General features: G+C 44.9%; 1 protein-coding gene across 1 annotated transcript; it reads left to right on the top strand.

The window, feature by feature from the left end:
* The first annotated feature begins 237 nt into the window (after window positions 1–237).
* On the top strand, window positions 238–1,773 carry CHST7 (carbohydrate sulfotransferase 7). The gene has a single exon (XM_021546655.3). It carries the CDS (start codon window positions 370–372, stop codon window positions 1,771–1,773), a length of 1,404 nt encoding a protein of 467 aa, XP_021402330.2. The 5' UTR covers window positions 238–369.
* Window positions 1,774–18,857: the final 17,084 nt, after the last annotated feature.

Raw genomic sequence — 18,857 nt, 5'->3', positions numbered from 1 at the left:
GGCCCTGCCCGAGGGGAGGGAGGGAGGGAGGCCGGGCGAGGGGCGGCCCGGAGCCCGGCGCAGCGGCACCGGAGCAGCAGCAGCCCGCGCCCCGCCGCCGGCAGCGGCTGCTCAGGCGGCGGCGGGGGCAGGTGCGGGCGCGTCCGCGTCGCGCTGCGAGGAGGAGCAGGACGAGGAGGAGGAGGCGGCGGCGGGCGGCGCGGCCGGCGGCCCGGAGCCGGGCCGGCGTGCCCGTGGGCGTGCTCCCCGGCGGGGAGGACCGCCCGCCGCCCACATCGCCGCCGCCGCCGCTAACTTTGCTGCTCCGCAAAGAGCCGCCCTCCGGCAAACAGAGAGTCGGCGGAGCCGGGGTCCGAGCCGGCCCCAGCGATGAAGGGCCGGCGACGGTGGCGAGGCGAACATCGCCGCTTCGCCGCGGTGCTGGTGCTGTACACGCTGCTGCTGCTCCTGTTGGTGCCCTACGCGCTGGACTACGGAGCCAGGCGCGGGCGAACGGACGAGGAGCCGCTGCTGCGGCGCTGCCCAAGCCTAGAGGAGGCGCTGAGTGAGTGGGGCTGGGAGCAGCGGCCGCCGCTGGACGAGGAAGAGGAGGAGGATGAGGCGGGCACGGCCGGGGCGGCGGGTAACGGCAGCGCGGGGACGGCGGGGAAGCGGCACATCTACCTGCACGCTACCTGGCGAACGGGCTCCTCTTTCCTCGGGGAGCTCTTCAACCAGCACCCCGACGTCTTCTACCTGTACGAGCCCATGTGGCACCTTTGGCAGGCGCTTTACCCGGGGGACGCGCTGAGCCTGCAGGGAGCCCTCCGCGACATGCTGCGCGCCCTCTTCCGATGCGACTTCTCCGTCCTGCGCCTCTACACCGCCCCGTCCGGCCCCCGCGACCCGCTGGCCCCCGCCCCGCCCGCCGCCGACAACCTCACCACGGCCAGCATCTTCGGCTGGCGGACCAACAAGGTGATCTGCTCGCCGCCGCTCTGCCCCGCCGCCCCGCGGCCCCGCGGGGAGATCGGCCTCGTCGACGGCGCCACCTGCGAGGAGACGTGTCCGCCGCGGGCGCTGCGGGAGCTGGAGGCCGAGTGCCGCAAGTACCCGGTGGTGGTCATCAAGGACGTGCGGCTGCTGGAGCTGGGCGCGCTGCTGCCGCTGCTGCGGGAGCCCGGCCTCAACCTGCGGGTGGTGCAGCTCTTCCGCGACCCCCGCGCCGTCCACAACTCCCGCCTGAAGGCGCGGCAGGCGCTGCTGCGGGAGAGCGTCCAGGTGCTGCGCAGCCGCCACCGCGCCGAGCCGCGGGGCCCGGCCCGCCACCAGCAGCAGCATCTCCTGCTGCCGCCCGGGATGCTGGGCGGAGGGCGGCCGCCGCAGCCGCAGCACCGCGCCGAGTTCTTCCTCGGCGGCGCGCTGGAGGTGATCTGCCAGTCTTGGCTCCGCGATCTCCTCCTGGCCCGGCGCGCCCCGGACTGGCTCCGCCGCCGCTACACGCAGCTCCGCTACGAGGACCTGGTGCGGGAGCCCCGCGCCGAGCTGCGGCGCCTGCTGCGCTTCGCCGGGCTGACGGTGCCGCCAGCCCTGGAGGACTTCGTGGTCAACATGACCCGCGGCGCCGCCTACTCCTCCGACCGGCCCTTCCTCATCTCCGCCCGCGACGCGCGGGAGGCCGTGCACGCCTGGCGGGAGCGCCTCAGCCGCCAGCAGGTGCGGCAGGTGGAGGCGGCGTGCGGAGAGGCCATGAGCATCCTCGCCTACCCCCTCAGCGCCGGCGACGCCCGGTAGCGCCCGAGCCGCACGTCCCGGACGGGCCCCAGGACGGACGGACGGACGGGCGGGCGGGCGGGCGCCGTCGGGCAGAGCTGAGCGCGGGGGTCACCGCTGTCAGGGTAGGCGCCCACTTGGCGGGCCGGGCGCTCCCTCGGGGGCTGAGGGACGCCTGCCTCGCCTCGGGCACAGGCAGCGCTGCAGGGTCCGGGCCGCCCGTGCCGCTGTGGCTTCATTGTGGCTGTGTTCCTTCTGGACTGCGTGGAGAGGGCAGGGGGATGTTTTATTTACGAGAAGGGTTTGGTAAGAGGTGTCCTCCGAGTCCGGCATCACTCTTGGAGGCTTTTAGCTTGAAATTGTGATCATGTACAAAGAACAGGTATGCTACAAACAAACTGCATGAAAATTGAAAAATCCTCCAGGTGAAGACTCTCAGCAAGGAACTAGAGGACCTGGAAGGTGCTCTTGTGAGAGCATTGCCCTCCTGGAGCTCTGAATCACACTGACCTCTGTCTTACTGCTACTGAAACACAAGAGGCTTCTGTGAAGTCGCTGCAGGGGTCAGCAGGGCCTGGACAGCCAGGAGGAGGGTGCCTGCTGCAGGGCAGGGCTCAACTCTCCTGCTCCAAACCTGCTCTGCAGGGATGGCCTCTGCCCCTGTTCATTGCTGGTGCTGTAGCGGGGGGGTGGGCTGAGGGAAGGGGAGCTGTGTCCAGCTCCGTCTGTCGTTCTGAGCAGCAGGGTAAGCATTTGCCTGCTTATGTGTTTTGAAGATGTTTGTGGCAGAAATCTTTGCTTTTCTAAAGAAATCTGTAATTGTTTTGAAAGCAGGATTTTTTATAATATACATACATTGATACAGTTTGGTGATATTCGTGTGAGATACAGGTGACTAGCGTGTTTCTTTGGAACACGTGTAGGGGCGAATGAAACTGGAAGGCAAATGCTTGACATTTCTGTTTTGTTTTCTCTCAGAGATGAGAGAATCACTTTTCTTCCCTTGCTTCCGGGCTGACACATTGCACCGTGCTCAGGGTCCTCCTGATCACATCCCTTCCAAACAATAACATCCTCTCAGCTGGCAACTCCTGGACAAAAGCAAATGTTTCTAAGAGGCTAAGACACATTAATCATTCCCAAATAAAATCTTACATTAAAAAAAAGTAAACAAATGAAGCAAACAAACAAACCAACAAAAAACACTGGAGTTTTATTTTGGATTTTAAAATTATATGTTCCTGCAGCTTTTGTGAGAAGAGGGTGTGTGTTTATCTTGAAGCGCCTTTGTTTCTTAATTTCTTTATGTGAGGATAGAAGGTTCAGTTGTAATTTAGGGATGCAGTTTCATAACTTCATAGAGACTGCTTTTGTATCTATTACAGTCTGGTAGTCTTTAAATGGCTTCACAAGAGTGTACAGGGATGTTTACATGCAGTCCTCAAATACAAACCCAGAATATGAGTTTCAAAATGAGAATAATCCAGGATCAAGACGAAAGCAGTATTTATATAAAGTGCTGAAAATAACGGCATTTCAAAGATGTTATGTTATCATGGAGGAGGTGTTTGAATTGCACGGTACATTTTTGTGCTCTGAGTGTTGTGCTGTACAGCATGTCACTAAGTTAGGATGAACCTTCATTTATTTTGGCTCTTTCTTCCCTTGATCTTCCCATCTGAGAGTATGTTGGCATAAGAAGCAGGTCTCTTTCATTATCTGACAGGAAAATGTAGTCATAACAATATTTTTGAACAAATTTATCCATTTCCCTGTAGCATACTTTATACAGTTTTGCAACCTTGGGCTTCTGCTTGAAGTATGAATTACAGGGTCTCATGTTGTGCTAGAAAAATGTGTGTATTATCTAGGGGATGTTTCTGCATTCTCTCACTGTGCCTGTGATGTCAAAATTTGTCTTTGGGTGTTCCAGTGGCATTTAATAATGATGTTTGAATAGACAGTACCTGTACAATGCCTTGATAACCTGTGTCAGGTAGCCTATTTTGGAAGGCTTTTCTGGGACTATACCCAGCCTGACTTGTACTGACAGGTTTGGAAAGAAATTAAGATTTTTGTGCATACCAGAAGATGATATGATACTTATTTTCTTAAATAGGATGGAAGATTAAAATCCAGTATATCCTCTTGATTTGTTCCTAGCAAGTTGCAGTCACAGAATTGTGTGATGCAACAGTTAAGCAGAGAATCTCATTACGCTCTTTTAGGTGGTAAATATCTTTCATAAGTCTTTCAAAGTTCACATTTAATTTCACTGAAAATTGTTCATCATGATGAGCAAAGAAGTGTTAACATTTAGCTTAACTTGTTTCTTATACCTGGGAGAAAATCCACTTACTGGAAATTATCTGGTATTTTCTCAAAGTGTTCCATGTTTGAGCTGCAGAGGTGGTGAAGGGCCTTGAGGGGAAGCCATGTGAGGAACATCTGAGGTCATTTGGTCTGTTCAGCCGGGAGGAGACTGAGAGGAAACCTCATTGCAGTCCACAGTTTCCTCATGAGAGGGAGTGGAACTGCAGGCACTGATCTCTTCTCTCTGGTGACTGGTGACAGGACCCAGGGAATGGCCTGAGCTGTGTCAGGGGAGGTTTAGGCTGGGTATTAGGAAAAGGTTCTTCACCCAGAGGGTGTTTGGGCACTGGAACAGCTCCTCAGGGAAGTGGTCGCAGCACCAAGCCTGACAGAGCTCAGTAAGTATTTGGACAATGCTCCAGGCCAATGGTGTGACTGTTGGGCTTGTCCTATGCAGGGCCTGGAATGGGACTTTGCTGATCCTTGTGGGTCTGTCCCAACTCAGGATAATCTATGATAGATGCATTTTCTGTATCAATAATTGTTTCTGTCAGCAAAATTTGTTCACTAGCTTGGTTGCTCTCCATGAGTGATTATTTTAATTTTTAAATTTTTGTATAATGTGAAAAGGGCTCTATTAGACAAAGTGTACGAAAATATAGCAGGTGTAATTTTCGGTTTGTATTCAGAGCACCTGAATTCATTAGAAAACTCATCTAAAAAGTCCATAGGGAATATCCAAAGCTGAGAAAGTAGCAAGTAGGCCAGAACGACATCTTAAAACAGTATGTGGATGACACTTGTTTAGTGACTGGTGATGTGACATCTGGGCTTCAGTCACTAGAAGGTTTTCTAAAATTCTCCTGCCCAAGGAGGACAACTAAGGCTCACCAACAAATGAATCCCACTTTTCAGGGTGTTTGGATGGCATTGGACAGCTTCATTCAGGGTGCTTACAGCATATACTTGGTCTTGAAACTCAGGCCTTGAAGAAAAAGCAAATGTACTGTCAAATGTCAGTGTTGGTATTTGTCTGGAAAGGCAGAAACATGCCTGATTAGGACAACCAGCATGGAGTTTCAGTGGCAGAGATCTTTGGAACCAACCAGAACTTGCTGAAAGCAGGACACCCATCGTTAGACTGCATTTTGAGAGCAGCTGGACATGTATGGCTTGAGCAGTTTGAGGTGAAGTCACCGTTCTACTGGATGATGTAGAAAATTGAGCTGTGACTGCTCATTTAGAGCAGAGCATGGTATGATAATCAAGAGAACAGTGAACACATTTTTATAGCCAACCTGAACTTGGAAGGCTTAGAATCACTTTGTCAGTGACACCACATGCAGAGAACAGAAAGTGCAGTCCTGCAGAGTGCAGGACTCAGCCATAAAGTTTTAGTATTTTGGACTGAGACTGGTGAAAATTACCTACTTATGGTACATTACATACAATGAAATAACAACTAATTTATTAAAAAGTCATAGTGGGAAATGGGTACCAAACTGACAAATGCTCACAAGACAACTCTGTTGTCTGTTTTTACTTAACTTTTGGTTGTCACATGTCCAAGTTAAGGGAGGTAGAAACTTGAGTAGTGTAATTATTCATAAAAGGCTGGGATATTTCCATGCCATAATTGCTTGTGGGAAATTATGAAAGTCTACAACCAAGAAATACTTGGGCCCTGCCTTATTTCTACTCCTTAGGATACGGAGTCCTTGTAGATAGCCACAGTATGTACTTGCATACTGCAGGTACAATAGAAATAGTTTGGTATCAGTTGCAGTATCTAACAAAAGTTAGATATGGTTGTGGAGTTACTTATTTAACAACTTCAGTATCGCATGAGTCATTTTAGCCCCTCCTCCCCCATCAGTCTGGGCATCAAGAAAAGTCCTGAATTTCTTCATTAAGTTCTCAGTACCACCACCTTCAGTAAAGCTCAACAAGAAAAATACTGCAGAGTTTTGGGTTTCTTATGGCAGCACAATTAAACCACCGAAACCTCGACAGCCAACAAGCCCAACAGCATGTTCTGTTCCTTTCTTGAGCACAGAGAGCTGTCACTGAGACTCTCTGATGGTGCATGTCGTTTTTCAGAGTCACCATGCAATCCGTGCAGCACTGGGACTACTTGAGATGTTGTTTTGTCTTTCCTATTTAACATTACACCATGGAGGATGACATGGGAGAAATATGATATGTCAAGCCTTGCACTAGCAGTTTTCAACATCCCACTGGCAGTGTGTGTCTGTGTGTGTGTGTGTGAATGAGGGGCCAGGTCCAAATTGTCTTTCTCTTGGCTGTGTTTCAAAGAGATGAAAGCTGGATGCAAACACATTGAGGTGGTGGGTTTCAATGCTTAAGGGGCCTGTTAGTTGATGAGATGTATATCTGGCAGTCTCGGCTCTGAACAGCAGGCTGGCAGCTGATTAACATTTTAGGACTTCCAGTCTGGATATTGAGTACTGTGATTTCTTGCTTCCAGCACTGAGATGTTAAGTTCTGCTGCTAACCTGGGGCACCTGCAGTGCCATTTCTTGTCGCTGTTGAGTGAGAATCCAGTCCTTCCCTGGAGCTTCCAAACTTGTTTCCCTGTTTCTGAAGGTTCAACTTTGCCAAACTTCAACTGTATATACACTGAAGCTTTTTGTCATGGGCATAAGGTTTAAGTCTCTTGAAATTTCAGTCAAAGCAGTTGCATATTCTTTTTAACTTAGGATGTGGTGGTCTTTTGCCTGTGTTCAAATATTCTCAGAGCTATTTCTTTGAAATCATTTGTCACTTCAGTGTTTTGGAACTCCATTTTGGGTAGGGGCAGTACCTCTGGGATGTCCCCTGTGTTTTTATTTTTACCTCTGATTTCTATTCTGATTTGGCCAAATATATTAATGTCTGTATAAAATTAATAGCACGTGCTCAGTAAAAGTGGTTTTGGTATGTGTGTGTATCTTTATTTTATACCAAATAAAATCTGCATTGGTCTTATCTCCAGTGAGCATGTGCAAACCTCTTTCTTTCCCATAGAAAACTCAGTGTGGTACAGAGGGAATCAAAACCATGTAATCATGGCAGGGGCTGCATCACTGGGCTGAGCAGAGAGGATTCTGCCATTCCTGGTTCCCACTGATGCCTGCTTCCCTATCCCCTCTTTCCCTGTGTAGTTCCTAAGAAAGACCCCCAAATCCAGTGCTCAGCTCTCCAGTGCTTAATAATGGAAAAGTCTATAGGTGGGAGCAAAAGGCATTGATGACAGATGAGGTAAACATGAGAGAATGGGGAAAGGAATTAAATTTTGGTTGAGGATAGTGGAATCTGTTGTGCAAAGGACTTGGGTGTGAGATGAATGAGTGACTCAGATTTGATAAAGGAGAGGCAGGAAGTTGTGGCTGCTTTAATTTGAAAAGTTACCTAAGAGTGTGAGGAAAGGAAGGAGCATGGAGAGAGCAAGCTAGGAGAAGTAGGGACCAACAACTGGGAATTGTCCCAAGTGTATTGTTTGGAAGAGATAGAGGAGGAAAGCTCAGGGCAGGAAGAGGGGGGAGAGCAGAGTGAGTCTGAGTCCAAATTTTAGGGGGAAACTGGTAGCTCTTTAAAAGCAGCTCTTGCCATGTTTCAGCTCAAATGGTTGTGCAGACAACTGGCAGTGGACCAGCCCCTTGATGGAGAGCTGGTCCACAGGGCAATGGTAACTTGCCCTCCCCTGTACCTTTCTCAGCCCACATAAACACATTTCTCCTGCAAACCAGACTCCCCTCTTTCCCTCTGTATAAGGAATTTATTAACTGCCCCCATGCTCTCCTAGCAGCATTGGGGTGGATGCATGGGAAGAAGTGCTGTCCTGCAAAACTCAAGTTTTAAAGCTCAAATTTGTAAAAATAAAGTCTTTGCCCACCTTCTGCTACTGCTGAGCTCAGTCTGTGAGTAAAAGGGATGATGTGAGAGCTGTCTCACCCAGCTGCCTTTGTCTGAGCTCCATTTGGGAGTGCCTTTGCAGTCAGACTCTTCTGCAGTGGACATTACCACTAGCCACCAGAACAGAGGAGTCTGGGGGAGGTCCTTGTCTGTGTCCTTGGTTCAAGTGACAGATGTTTGTACACTGGATTTAAACAGTCCCAGTTCTAGCAATGACTCACATGCATATCACTGACATCTATTGTTTTCAGTACAAGCTTTTAAAAAATGCCAGGAAACCTCTTGTCTATGCACACTGTTACAGAGGCGTTCAATGTCTGTGCTGCAAAGTCAAGCACTGAAGGAGTCAGACTCAGTGTCTGCTGCCTCTCCTTTCATGCTCCTTCTCAGTCATGTATCACAAGTGATTGTTTTTAATCCAGTGCAGCACTTGATCAGCACTCAAGGTTGGACCCACCTGGGACAGGAATGGATCGTGCAGCACGACTGGCACCATGAGCACCTGGAACCTGGTCTGGCACCTAGTCTGTGCCAGAGGTTAGAAAGTGTGCAGGAATCTGGTGGGAGACTGAAGGAGGTAAAAAGGATGGAGGCAGTATCTAAAGGCTGAGGTATTTAAAAGCTCTCAGAGGAGCTGGACTTGGTCCCTGGTGCCACAGTGTCTGTGAGATGTTAGACAAGTTAGATTTTCTGAAGAGGCCAAGTCCAAATCAAGCAGAAGCTGAGACACTTTTCGTAGGCTAGAGCTGGCTTTGCAAAACTGCTGTAGCAGCAGTGTTCAGGTGTGCCTGGTCAGGGGGCCCTGGTGGCTCAAGGGGTGACTCTGAACCCCTGAGTGAGCTAGTCATGAAAAGGGCAAATGTATGGTGGTATTAACATGTTCTTTGTTATAGGCACCCGAGCCCTAAGGGAGTGAAGTAATATTCTTAATAGATACAGAGAGATGTCAGGTGAAATAACTTCTTGGAGAGGACCAAGCTGTGTGATTTATTTAGTCTCGAAGTCAAGGTTGAAAGAGCACAGCAGTGCACAGCAGCATGAACAACAGTGTGGAAGAGAGGTAATCAAGCTCTGAACAATATTGGCAGAGGAACAGATTTTTACACATCAGTACTGAATCATCTCAGCCTGGAAGTTGGAAGAAGGTGGGGTTTTTTTAACCATAAGAACAGCACGGCAGGAAGAGATGGAAGATTAAACTCATTTTAAAAGATAGCTCCTAACTAGAAATAGAAAGGAACTGATATGGTAGACTACCATGTTACGACTAGATATGAAGCTGATGATACAGAAGCCCTGTGACCCATAGGAATTACAGTACAGAGTGCTGAAGTCTTCTGAAAAATCAGCTTTAATGTACCAGAGCCCTAGTTTAAAGGGCAGAGAAAGGCCAGAGCCCTAGTTTAAAGATGCTTTGTACATTTTGTTTGTGCCTGTGAAAAGGAGGGAATGCTGACTTTCACAGAAATGTTGTTAATTCCAGACTCCAGTTTTTTCAGGAGTACTCCACAATAGGTTAGTGTCTCATAGCATTTCCTATGAGGAAATCTGGAAACTGTGCCTCTGCCAGTATTTGAATAAAATATATTTGAGCTGTACAATAAATCAAGAGAAGCACAAGGCCCACACCATTTACCCAATAGTTTTTGCCCTTTTTTTCTTGAGATGAGAGGAGCTGAAGGGAAAGGAAAGGTGGGGTGTGTTTGTGTAAGCAAAGCCTGCATGGTTGTTCACTTGCCATGGGTAGAAATCCCAGCTGTACCAGCAAGTGCAGGATGTAGGACCACCCAGCCCTAGCACTGCCCTCTCTGTGGCTCAGCTGCCTTTAATGCTTTGCCATACAGCTGTAAAATGATTAGTCCCTTGTTTATTTATGCACAGGCATGAAACTAGTTTCAGGTGGGCTCTGGATAGGATCTGAAGTGCAGCACTTGTTGAAATAATGGGAAAGGGCTGTGGGAGATCAATCCAAGTACAGCAGAGGCCTGTCTGATGGAAGATTTGAAAACCTTTCCTTGGCTTTTCACAGTCATTTCAGCTGCTGCTTGAGCAGGGGTGACTTGGCTGAATTGTTGTGAGAATTCAACCCACTCTCTTATTTTTTCCCCTTTTTTATAAAACCAGTTTAAGAACATTGAGTGATACTCATAACTGTTTTTCAAATGGATTTAGAGATGAGAGTGTGGGACATTTGTCACCCGTGTCAAGCTGACTTTAAAATCATTAAGGACAAAGACTTCATCTAGCATTTATTTACTCCATTATGTCTGTATGCCTACTGTTAAAAACTGCTCTCAATAATCTGAGTAATTCTTGATTCAGTTTAAATCTGTTACTTCTCATACTGGATGCAGAAAACAGCCTGCTACCATAGCTCTGTGCTAACTTTTTCTTGTCACAAGCATGTACCTATAGAATTATTTTTTTTACACAGCAACAACTAGCCTCCCCCTGCCCCAAATACTCAGCTTTCAAGCTTATTAATTTCCAATTCAGGTCTCCATTTTACAGTTTTTGTTTCAATAAAGCACTTTGGTTTGTTCATCCTTGCATAATGATCAACTTCCATACTCAAATCCCAGTTCTGCCTTCATGTCCCCAAACCAGATAACCAGAGAAATATCTCAGTGATTTATATAACATCAATTTCTTGCATGAAAAGAGGTGCTGTTGCTAACCTGAAAATTGGTTTTGTCTGCTCACAAGATTTTTAATGTCTAAAATGTGAAAACTGCTAGAAAGCAGGACCCAGCCTCAAGCTGCTACAGCAACTGAGGCATTGCTTTAGCATTTATTTCATTTTGCACCTTTAAATTGTAAATTGGAAACCATATATTCCTATTGACTTGGTAAATTCTTATTAAAATATTTGCTAGTTGACTCTTCTAAGAACTTAAAATCACAGCAGTTGCATTTAGATTGGGTGATAATAACTATCTGATATTTCTAAAACTTTGTTCCTTAATAGGGAGTTAAAATCTTGACAAGCAGTGTTGCCTATGTGTAGCTGCCTTGATAGTTCTGCCCTGGAAAGTGGCCTTACTGCTGCTTTTAGCTCCCTACCAGAGGTTAACATATTGCTAGTAAATTGGTAATGCTACCTCTGAAGGAAGCAGCTAGTCAGCAATTTTAAGACTGCATAAACTTGGCTTATTTCTAAACTGAGTTTCAGGTTGCTTGAAGCTGTCAGAGTGTGTCTGGTCATGCCTGTACTTACAGCTTCACGGATTCCTGCCAGGAGGGATTCCAGTTCTGAGACACTGAGCTCCTGAGGGCTGACCTTGGAGCACTCCTCAGTATGCAGAGAGTAAAACTCCTTTATTGGCTACTGAGCAGTGAGTGATGCCCCAGTCCTTATAGCAAAAATCCTGTCCTTCAGAAGAGTTAGGCTGTGCCTTTAACAAGCATCATTTTAAAATTCTTTACTAGTGCATGAAAGAAAAGGTCCAGGGATAACTGGGAGAGAAGTCTCTTGTGATCTGTTACAGAATAGCTAGAATAATTTTGAGCTAGACATTTAATTAGCAATTTTTTTCATCTTCTAACGATGCTTTGATCTGGGGAATGCACAAGTAGTCTCGGGCCCTACAGAATAATTCCTGGGACTTATTTCTGAATGCCTGCAGGGCTTCATCACTGCTCTACCCATAAGTTCATTCCAATACTGAGAGGTTTTAAACTAGTGAAGGTAAAAAGCATCCAGAGAAGGTGGTAGTTACTCCTTAATCTAAACCAACTGTAGTATTAGATGTATCTAACTGTAAGCAGTAATTTGAATACCTGTGATATCATAAGTACAATTAATACAGAATGAAGTTTGCATCCTTTGAAATCCTTTACATCCTGACTTGACAGTCAAATTCTGTTTACATTTGACCATAATGTTTTAGTAGTTGATTCCTTCCTAGTGAAGGGAAATCTGTGGAAATTTGCTGGCATCCCCTTCTCCTCCCTTTCTAAATACCAATGTCCAGGGTAAATCACATCTTGCCCTGTTTATTTTTCCAGTAGGGTTCTACCAACGTGGGTGTTTCTTGTGCTTGAAGAGACTTTCTCCCATGATCCATTAGATGAAAGAGCACTATGGGGTCCCCTCTCTTTCACTGCCTGAAGCTGCTCAACACTGCTGCCTCTCTGGGGTCTAACCCCAAATTCCTGCTGTTGGCTGAAAAGCCCAACTGAGCTGGTTTTGGGAAGTTAAGTTTTTCCAGAGTAGCTAGTGTGGGGCTGTGTTTTGGGTTTGTGCTGCAGACAGTGTCAATAACACAGCCCTATTTTCCTTATTGCTGAGCAGTGCTTGTACAGAGTCAAGGCCTTTTCTGCTCCTCACTCACCAGAGAGGAGACGGGGTGAACAAGGACTTGGGAGGTGACAGCCTCCTGGCCCCAGCTGGCCACAGAGGTATCCCACATGATGTGGCCTCATGCTTGGTGTGTAAAGCTGGGGCAGAAAAAGGAAACGGGAGACATTTGGATGATGTCTTCCCAATTTACCGTTGTGTGAAATGGGCCCTGCTCTCCTGGAGATGGCTGAACACCTGCCTGCCTGTGGGAAATAGTGAATGAATTCCTTTTTCTGCTTTGCTTGTGTACATAGCTTTTGCTTTCCCTCTTAAACTTTATTTCAACCCACAAGTTTTCTTCCTTTTGTCCTTGCAATTCCCTCCCCCGTGGCACTGGTGGCGAGTGAGCAGGTGGCTGCATGGCCTCAGTTGCTGGCTGGGGTTAAACCACATCACTGACCATGGCTACACACAGTTCAAATCCCACTCTTCAGTTAACCCAGCTGGCACTTGGTCTGTCAAGGTCAGAGTACCAAGGACTTGGGTGGGATTAGGTGGCTGGAGCTCCACAGCCACATGAAACCCCACAGCATCTGGTGCAGTGTCTCGGAGCTGGCTACCTCCCGCACCATGGAGGGCACCAGGAAAGCTCTGCTTCCTACTGAGTGCAACTTCTATTTGCTGTTTGGAAACCTACCACACAAACTCACTGCTCTAATAGAAAGATTTTTTTCTGCTGCAGAAAGAATTTTCTGCACAGGAAGACCAGTGTAGTGAGAAAAGTGGCGCATAGCAAACCATGGAGAAGCACTTTCTCCTCATTGTAGTACAAAAACTAAAAGCACTGCTGAGCACATGAGGGTGGCAGTTCTAGCAAAAGACAGGTCCATCTCAGTACTGCAACTGTTACAGAAAATTCCATGCCATAAACCAGGTTTCTCTCTATAGCTGTGGCTTGTGTTTAATAGTAATTAAAACTGTCTCTAACAAAAGGTGCTTTCAAGATGTCTGTACATTTACCTCAGGTTATGATTCCCTTTTTCAGATTGTATGTAATCATTTAATATTTAAATTCGATTTCTTGTCCCATAACAAGAGAGCAGACATGGTTTTGTTTAAGATTTTTAATAGGGATGGATTTGATAATTTTATTTCATTGATCAAATGTCTCAGGACACATAGTGTATATAGAAATAGTCACATTTTCAAGTGTTACCCTATACAAAAACCGAATGTAAGCTGTCACTTTTTATTCTTCTTAAAATTCTTCTTGAAAGGAAAACGGCTTCTAACTGCAAAACACACATAGCTTATTTTAAGTGCTTCTCAGAAATCGCTTTGTCTTGGACTGTGGATTAGTTTAGCAGGAATAATTTTTAATTTGTGAACTCACTCTTGTTTAGGAAAAATAATAGATACCTGAATTAACAAAATTCAGTTTCTTTGAGATTATTGAATTCAGTTGTGGGAGAGGTGCCCTAGTCTTAGAACAGAAGCAATGTTAGATTGACAAATACCCTTTATTATGTTTAAGAAAAGACAGAATGGCTGAGGAAAGAAAGAAAGTCTGTGTGAAGAATGTCTGTAGCTCTTCCACCAGAGTTAAATTCTGATCACCATCTCTTTTCATTATTTCCACTCCTCCTTTTTTTGATTCAGTTCAAATATTCAGCTGATGTTAGCATACTGAAAAATTAGTTTCTATATATGATGGGATAATGCAAGACAAAGCAGACTCTCCTCTGGTATCTTTCCCAAAGCTCCACCTCACGTCCTCAGAGGACTGGCAAAGCCACCCACACATCACTGCTCTGGACAGCGCGGGTGAGCAGCTCCCGTACTGTATTTACAGTGCCACAGATGGTTTGTGAGTTTGGCTTCAGCTCTCAGCATTGTCTTTTTAATCACTCCTGCTGTCTTCTGAACACTAACCAGGATGATTCCAAGCTCTTTCTGACAGACAAGAAGCTATTTTATAGTCTGTTGCACTTGTAGGCACACATAAACTGGAAATGCTTTACACTAAGCACAACACCCCATGTTACAATCAACCTGGGGTTCCAAAATTAGCTGAATATTCCTCACAGTTTTCACTTTCCTATGATTTCCCTTTCCAGATCCAGCCCTGTAAATCTCTAGATGACAGTGCTAGTAACTTATCTCCATTGTGAAAACTGGTGAAAACAGAACAGAGAATTAATGGTCTGTTATAAATCCTCATAGATTCATCTTCCTAGAGTGACTAAGAGAGCACGAGCCAAGGCTTTTTGAGAAAGAACTTCCCAAATATTTCCTAGAATTAAGCATATTATCCAGACCTCATTTGTCTGCATAATCATTCACTCTTTTTAACAACAGATTTAAAAATTATAACACAGCTATGTTGATGTAAATCTATATTTATTTATCTACATAATGTTTACTTTTTGTCGTACTCGTACCTTGCAATCCTTCCTAGGGTGGAGATGCTCCAAGGTGGAAACCATTAATTAGATTTTAAGGAAGGGAATTCTAAATCAATTCTGTACTGTGAGAAGAGAGCTGAGTTGCTGGCTTTGCCTTGAGGAAAGACCTGACAGTATCAGCCTTTTTCACTTCCAAGATAAAATACAAAGTTCATGTGTATCGCAAATGTGTCAAGCCACAGTAGGTTTTGCATTACTATCAGCTAAAGAAGAAGAAAGACATATTTCTGATGACTACAAATTACAACTATGATTATTTGTTCTAGTGCAGCCAATGGTGTAACTCAATGTGAAACAACTAACTCCACAAAAGCTACCACCACCTTGTACCTGCTACTTCCCAGTGACTCCAAGGTCTATTTGAAGTATGGAAGTAATAAGAAATTGAAAGGTGATGCTGATCTAGAATAATAATACCATTTTCATATCTTACCTGAAACTTCTTGACAGAGCTGGCATTTCAAGCAGCACTAACATTTCTGCTCTTGAGAACAGAATGCTTGGATGAAGCCTCAATCAAGAGACTCAAAGCTGACGTTACTACAGTATCTTGTCCACATGAATGAAAGCTTAGCCAAACTTGTACACAAGCCAGCCAGTGGCAGAAAGCCCAGCAAATGTTTATTCCCCATTGTCCACTGCTACTATCCTCACAACATCAAGACCTTTCACAGTATTTTGCTTTCTCTCTCCTCCCCACTCACTGTTGTATTTAAATTATCCTTACCATTTTAATTCTTTAGGATACTGACCTCCCAAACTAGGACTTGGAGGCCTGCACAGTGTTGGTGTGCTGAAGACCAAGAAACCAAGCCCTGGTAGTGAAGAGAGCTGCTGTTCTCCTTACATCCTTACTGCTTCAGTGCAACTTCAGTGCAAATATTGAAAGGACAGCTGTCATGTAGCTGTCAACACGAAGACGATGTGTCAGGGAATACAGGACTATATTCCACTTCTACTAGCCTCTGCTTATATAATTACTTCAGCATTGTTAAAAGACATTTGGTGCAGTAGCACACCGTTTCTTGTACACAAGAAACAGTGTTTATCTCCTGGAAGGAAAGGGAAAAGATATATTACAGCCCTCCCTAACAGCAGTTGGACCACACCCATCTTGAATTTATCATACCATTCAGGCCTCAAGGGAACTGAACCACCAATAGTTTTGGACAGACTATCTACCACAGCAGTCCTAGTGAGGACAGCATGATATGCTTTGGATACCTAGTGCATTTTTATGTTTGAAGTAACTCTAAGACACCTCCTGAAACCTTACTGATATGTTTATATCATATATAACCAAAATGGCAAACTGAAAATTCAGACTAAATGCTGCTTCTGATTTTGAGCATTATGAACAGACCAAAACTAATTAACAGGCAACCTGTAGCAGTCGGCCTGTAACTGCAAAGGCAAGGCATAGCATCCGGTCTCCCTTAAAGGAAGGAAGCAAATCTGGGACATCCTTAGATGGCTTACATTCTCTTTGCTCCACCAGAACCAGCTATGGTCATGTGATTTTACCTCTCTTTCTTTACATCCAATATCCCAAACTTAAATCAGACAAACTTACCTCAAGTGACCCCATGTGCTGGAAGTTATTTCACAACAGCTATTACTAATCAGCTGATGTGATCCAGAATGCCTTCTGGTGTTCTGCTTTCTGGTATTAATCTGTGTCAACATCAAGACATTCAAGCCAAGCAATTTAGGACTGAAATTCAAAATCAGGAAGTAGAGGATAACCTCCCTGATTAAACTAAAGTCTGGAAACAAAAGTCATAAATATATTACAACATGGAGCTGCATGACCTACTTCTTCCTGCTTCAGTAATAACAACTTCAGAGATTTTACTAGTTAAAAAATAAATCCAATTCATTTCTCGTAGCCTAAAGTTAAGTATTTTAACATTGCAGCAAAAACCTTCTAAGTTGGGCATTCACTTTCTCTGAGGGAATGCAAATCTGGAGGCTTTTTATTTCAGTTAAAAGCAGGAAAGCAACCTTTAATTGCAGCATTTCAAATTATTGCAATTTAATTAATCAAATTTGCATAAGTTAGCAGTGTAGCATAGCTTTGAAATTGCACTCCGGCGCCAAAGTGAAGTCTGACTATTCTGCCTCCCTCTCTCCTTTTTTAAAATCTATACCTAATGTGTTTATATGTGACATTTTCAAGCTCCAAAAGATTAAAAAACTGCATGAAATGGGGCTTCAGAAAATTAAACTAAAAATTATTATGTTAATATAAGCTAGAACTAACCCAAATATTTTTAATTTTCTAGGACAAAGATTGCTGCTCCTTTGCATGCACCAATAACAATCCTTCCTGGCTCTGTACTACACGAGAACCTGAGGGAAGCACTGGCTTTATCCATGGCAAAATAGTAGGTGTTCAATAGGCCAGGGCTTCTCTCCCTCCCCGCACATATCTTTCTCCACCAGCAAGTTCCCTGATAGAGACAGTGCAGGCAACTAATAAAGTCTTTTATTCCAGTATAAATTATAATGAACTGTCTCACCCATTTAACATTCAGTCCCTAGAAAAATCTTCAAACCCAATGGCATTTTGGATGTCAGCAAGTCCATGTGGGGCAGTGCGAAATAGATTATTATCAAAAAAGTACCAGAGGAAGAGTGAATAAATCAGCCAAACCAGATAGATAATTTTTTTACCTGAAAATCTGAACTGATTCTAATGTTCAATTGCTTTGTTGCAACTGTTTAATTTCCATAACAAAAACTTATATAAACTCTAAGTATCAAATGAAGATATGAAATGTCATTTGAGTCTGCAACACTGATTCAAATATTAGATAAGCATTTGCATCCTGTTTGTATTATGTGCATGTTTCATAAGGCTCCTCCATGTTTATCACACTAATGCTACCTTAAGAACTGCTGTCAATATTACTATAGGCATTTTAGAATCAAGAAAACACAGTGGTGAGGTTACTGTAGAAAAATTGTTCAGTTACTTTCCTTACTCTGGAGTAGAAGCAAGTCAGTGCTACCCTGTGAAAGCCTTTTCATTGTGTGATCAGTTAGAATGGGGTGGTTTTATTACTTTTGCATTATCCCACAGCCCTTGTTTTAGATAAGGTATGCAGAAGGCAACATAACTTCTCAGCATTTAGACCTGCAAGGTTAAGAATAGCAATTGTTTACAGCGCTGTTCCCACAGTAGAGCTGCCTGTTTAAACCATTTCCTGGCTTTGTAATTCACTGTTTCCTCAACACTTTCCTCCTCTTTCACTTTGCAGGCTTATTTCTTCTGGCAGTTACTTTTCAGAATGGCACTCCCAAAAATTCAGACCAAGAAATATCTGTGGTTTTCCCCTGCACCATATTAAGCTCTTCCCTAAACCTTGGGAAGCAAGACCCTGCTTCTGCATTGAAAATAAGGTTTGCATGGGCTGCTTCTTACAATGAGTGTTTTCCAATATAGGGATATTTCAGTTTCTTAATCTATGTGATTTTGACCAATGAATGTGTTCAACATAGTCAGCAGCTTTTTCCTACTTTCTGCAAGTCTAATTATGACCAAGACTGTTCATAGCCAGTCCAGGGTATTTACTGGCTGCTTTTCTCCTGGATGGGTTGTCTTCCTTTTCTTCTAAAGTTTCAGTGGATCATGAGTTCAGTAATTTTGGAGAGGAATACTCCCTGCTGATGCATCTATAACTTCTCTGGTTTCTCCCCCAAAAAGGTCCTCCCCCAAATGTTAAAGAAAAGCATATGAAGTTCAGACTTGAGAGTATCCAAATTCCATTCCCACACTTGTGCAGAAGCAGACACCATGTCTGCCAAAGCTGAGGTCAAGCATGTTATTCCAGGGAGCTGCTTTAGAGTTAAAAGAAACACTGAACCTTTCTTTGAAAGGCATGTGAAGCATATTAGTTCTTATGGTTTTACTGTCCAGAATAAAAGACATTCTGCTGACTAATACTGTCTAAAGAGAGACTCAATTTGGAGTTAAATTGATATTATACATGAAGAACCATGTCAATCTTATTATAAAGATGAAAATCACAGAATCTGGCCTCCTAAGTAGCATGAGCAGCTCACAATATCTGTTAAGGTTGCTAGAATTCCTACTGTGAGAGCTTTCCCTCCCCCCCCAGGGGTAA

Source organism: Lonchura striata, chromosome 2 (assembly GCF_046129695.1).
Source record: "Lonchura striata isolate bLonStr1 chromosome 2, bLonStr1.mat, whole genome shotgun sequence".
Classification (NCBI taxonomy): Eukaryota; Metazoa; Chordata; class Aves; order Passeriformes; family Estrildidae; genus Lonchura; species Lonchura striata.
The sequence above is the reverse complement of the archived record's forward strand: the minus strand, read 5'-3'. Positions and strand labels throughout refer to the sequence as shown.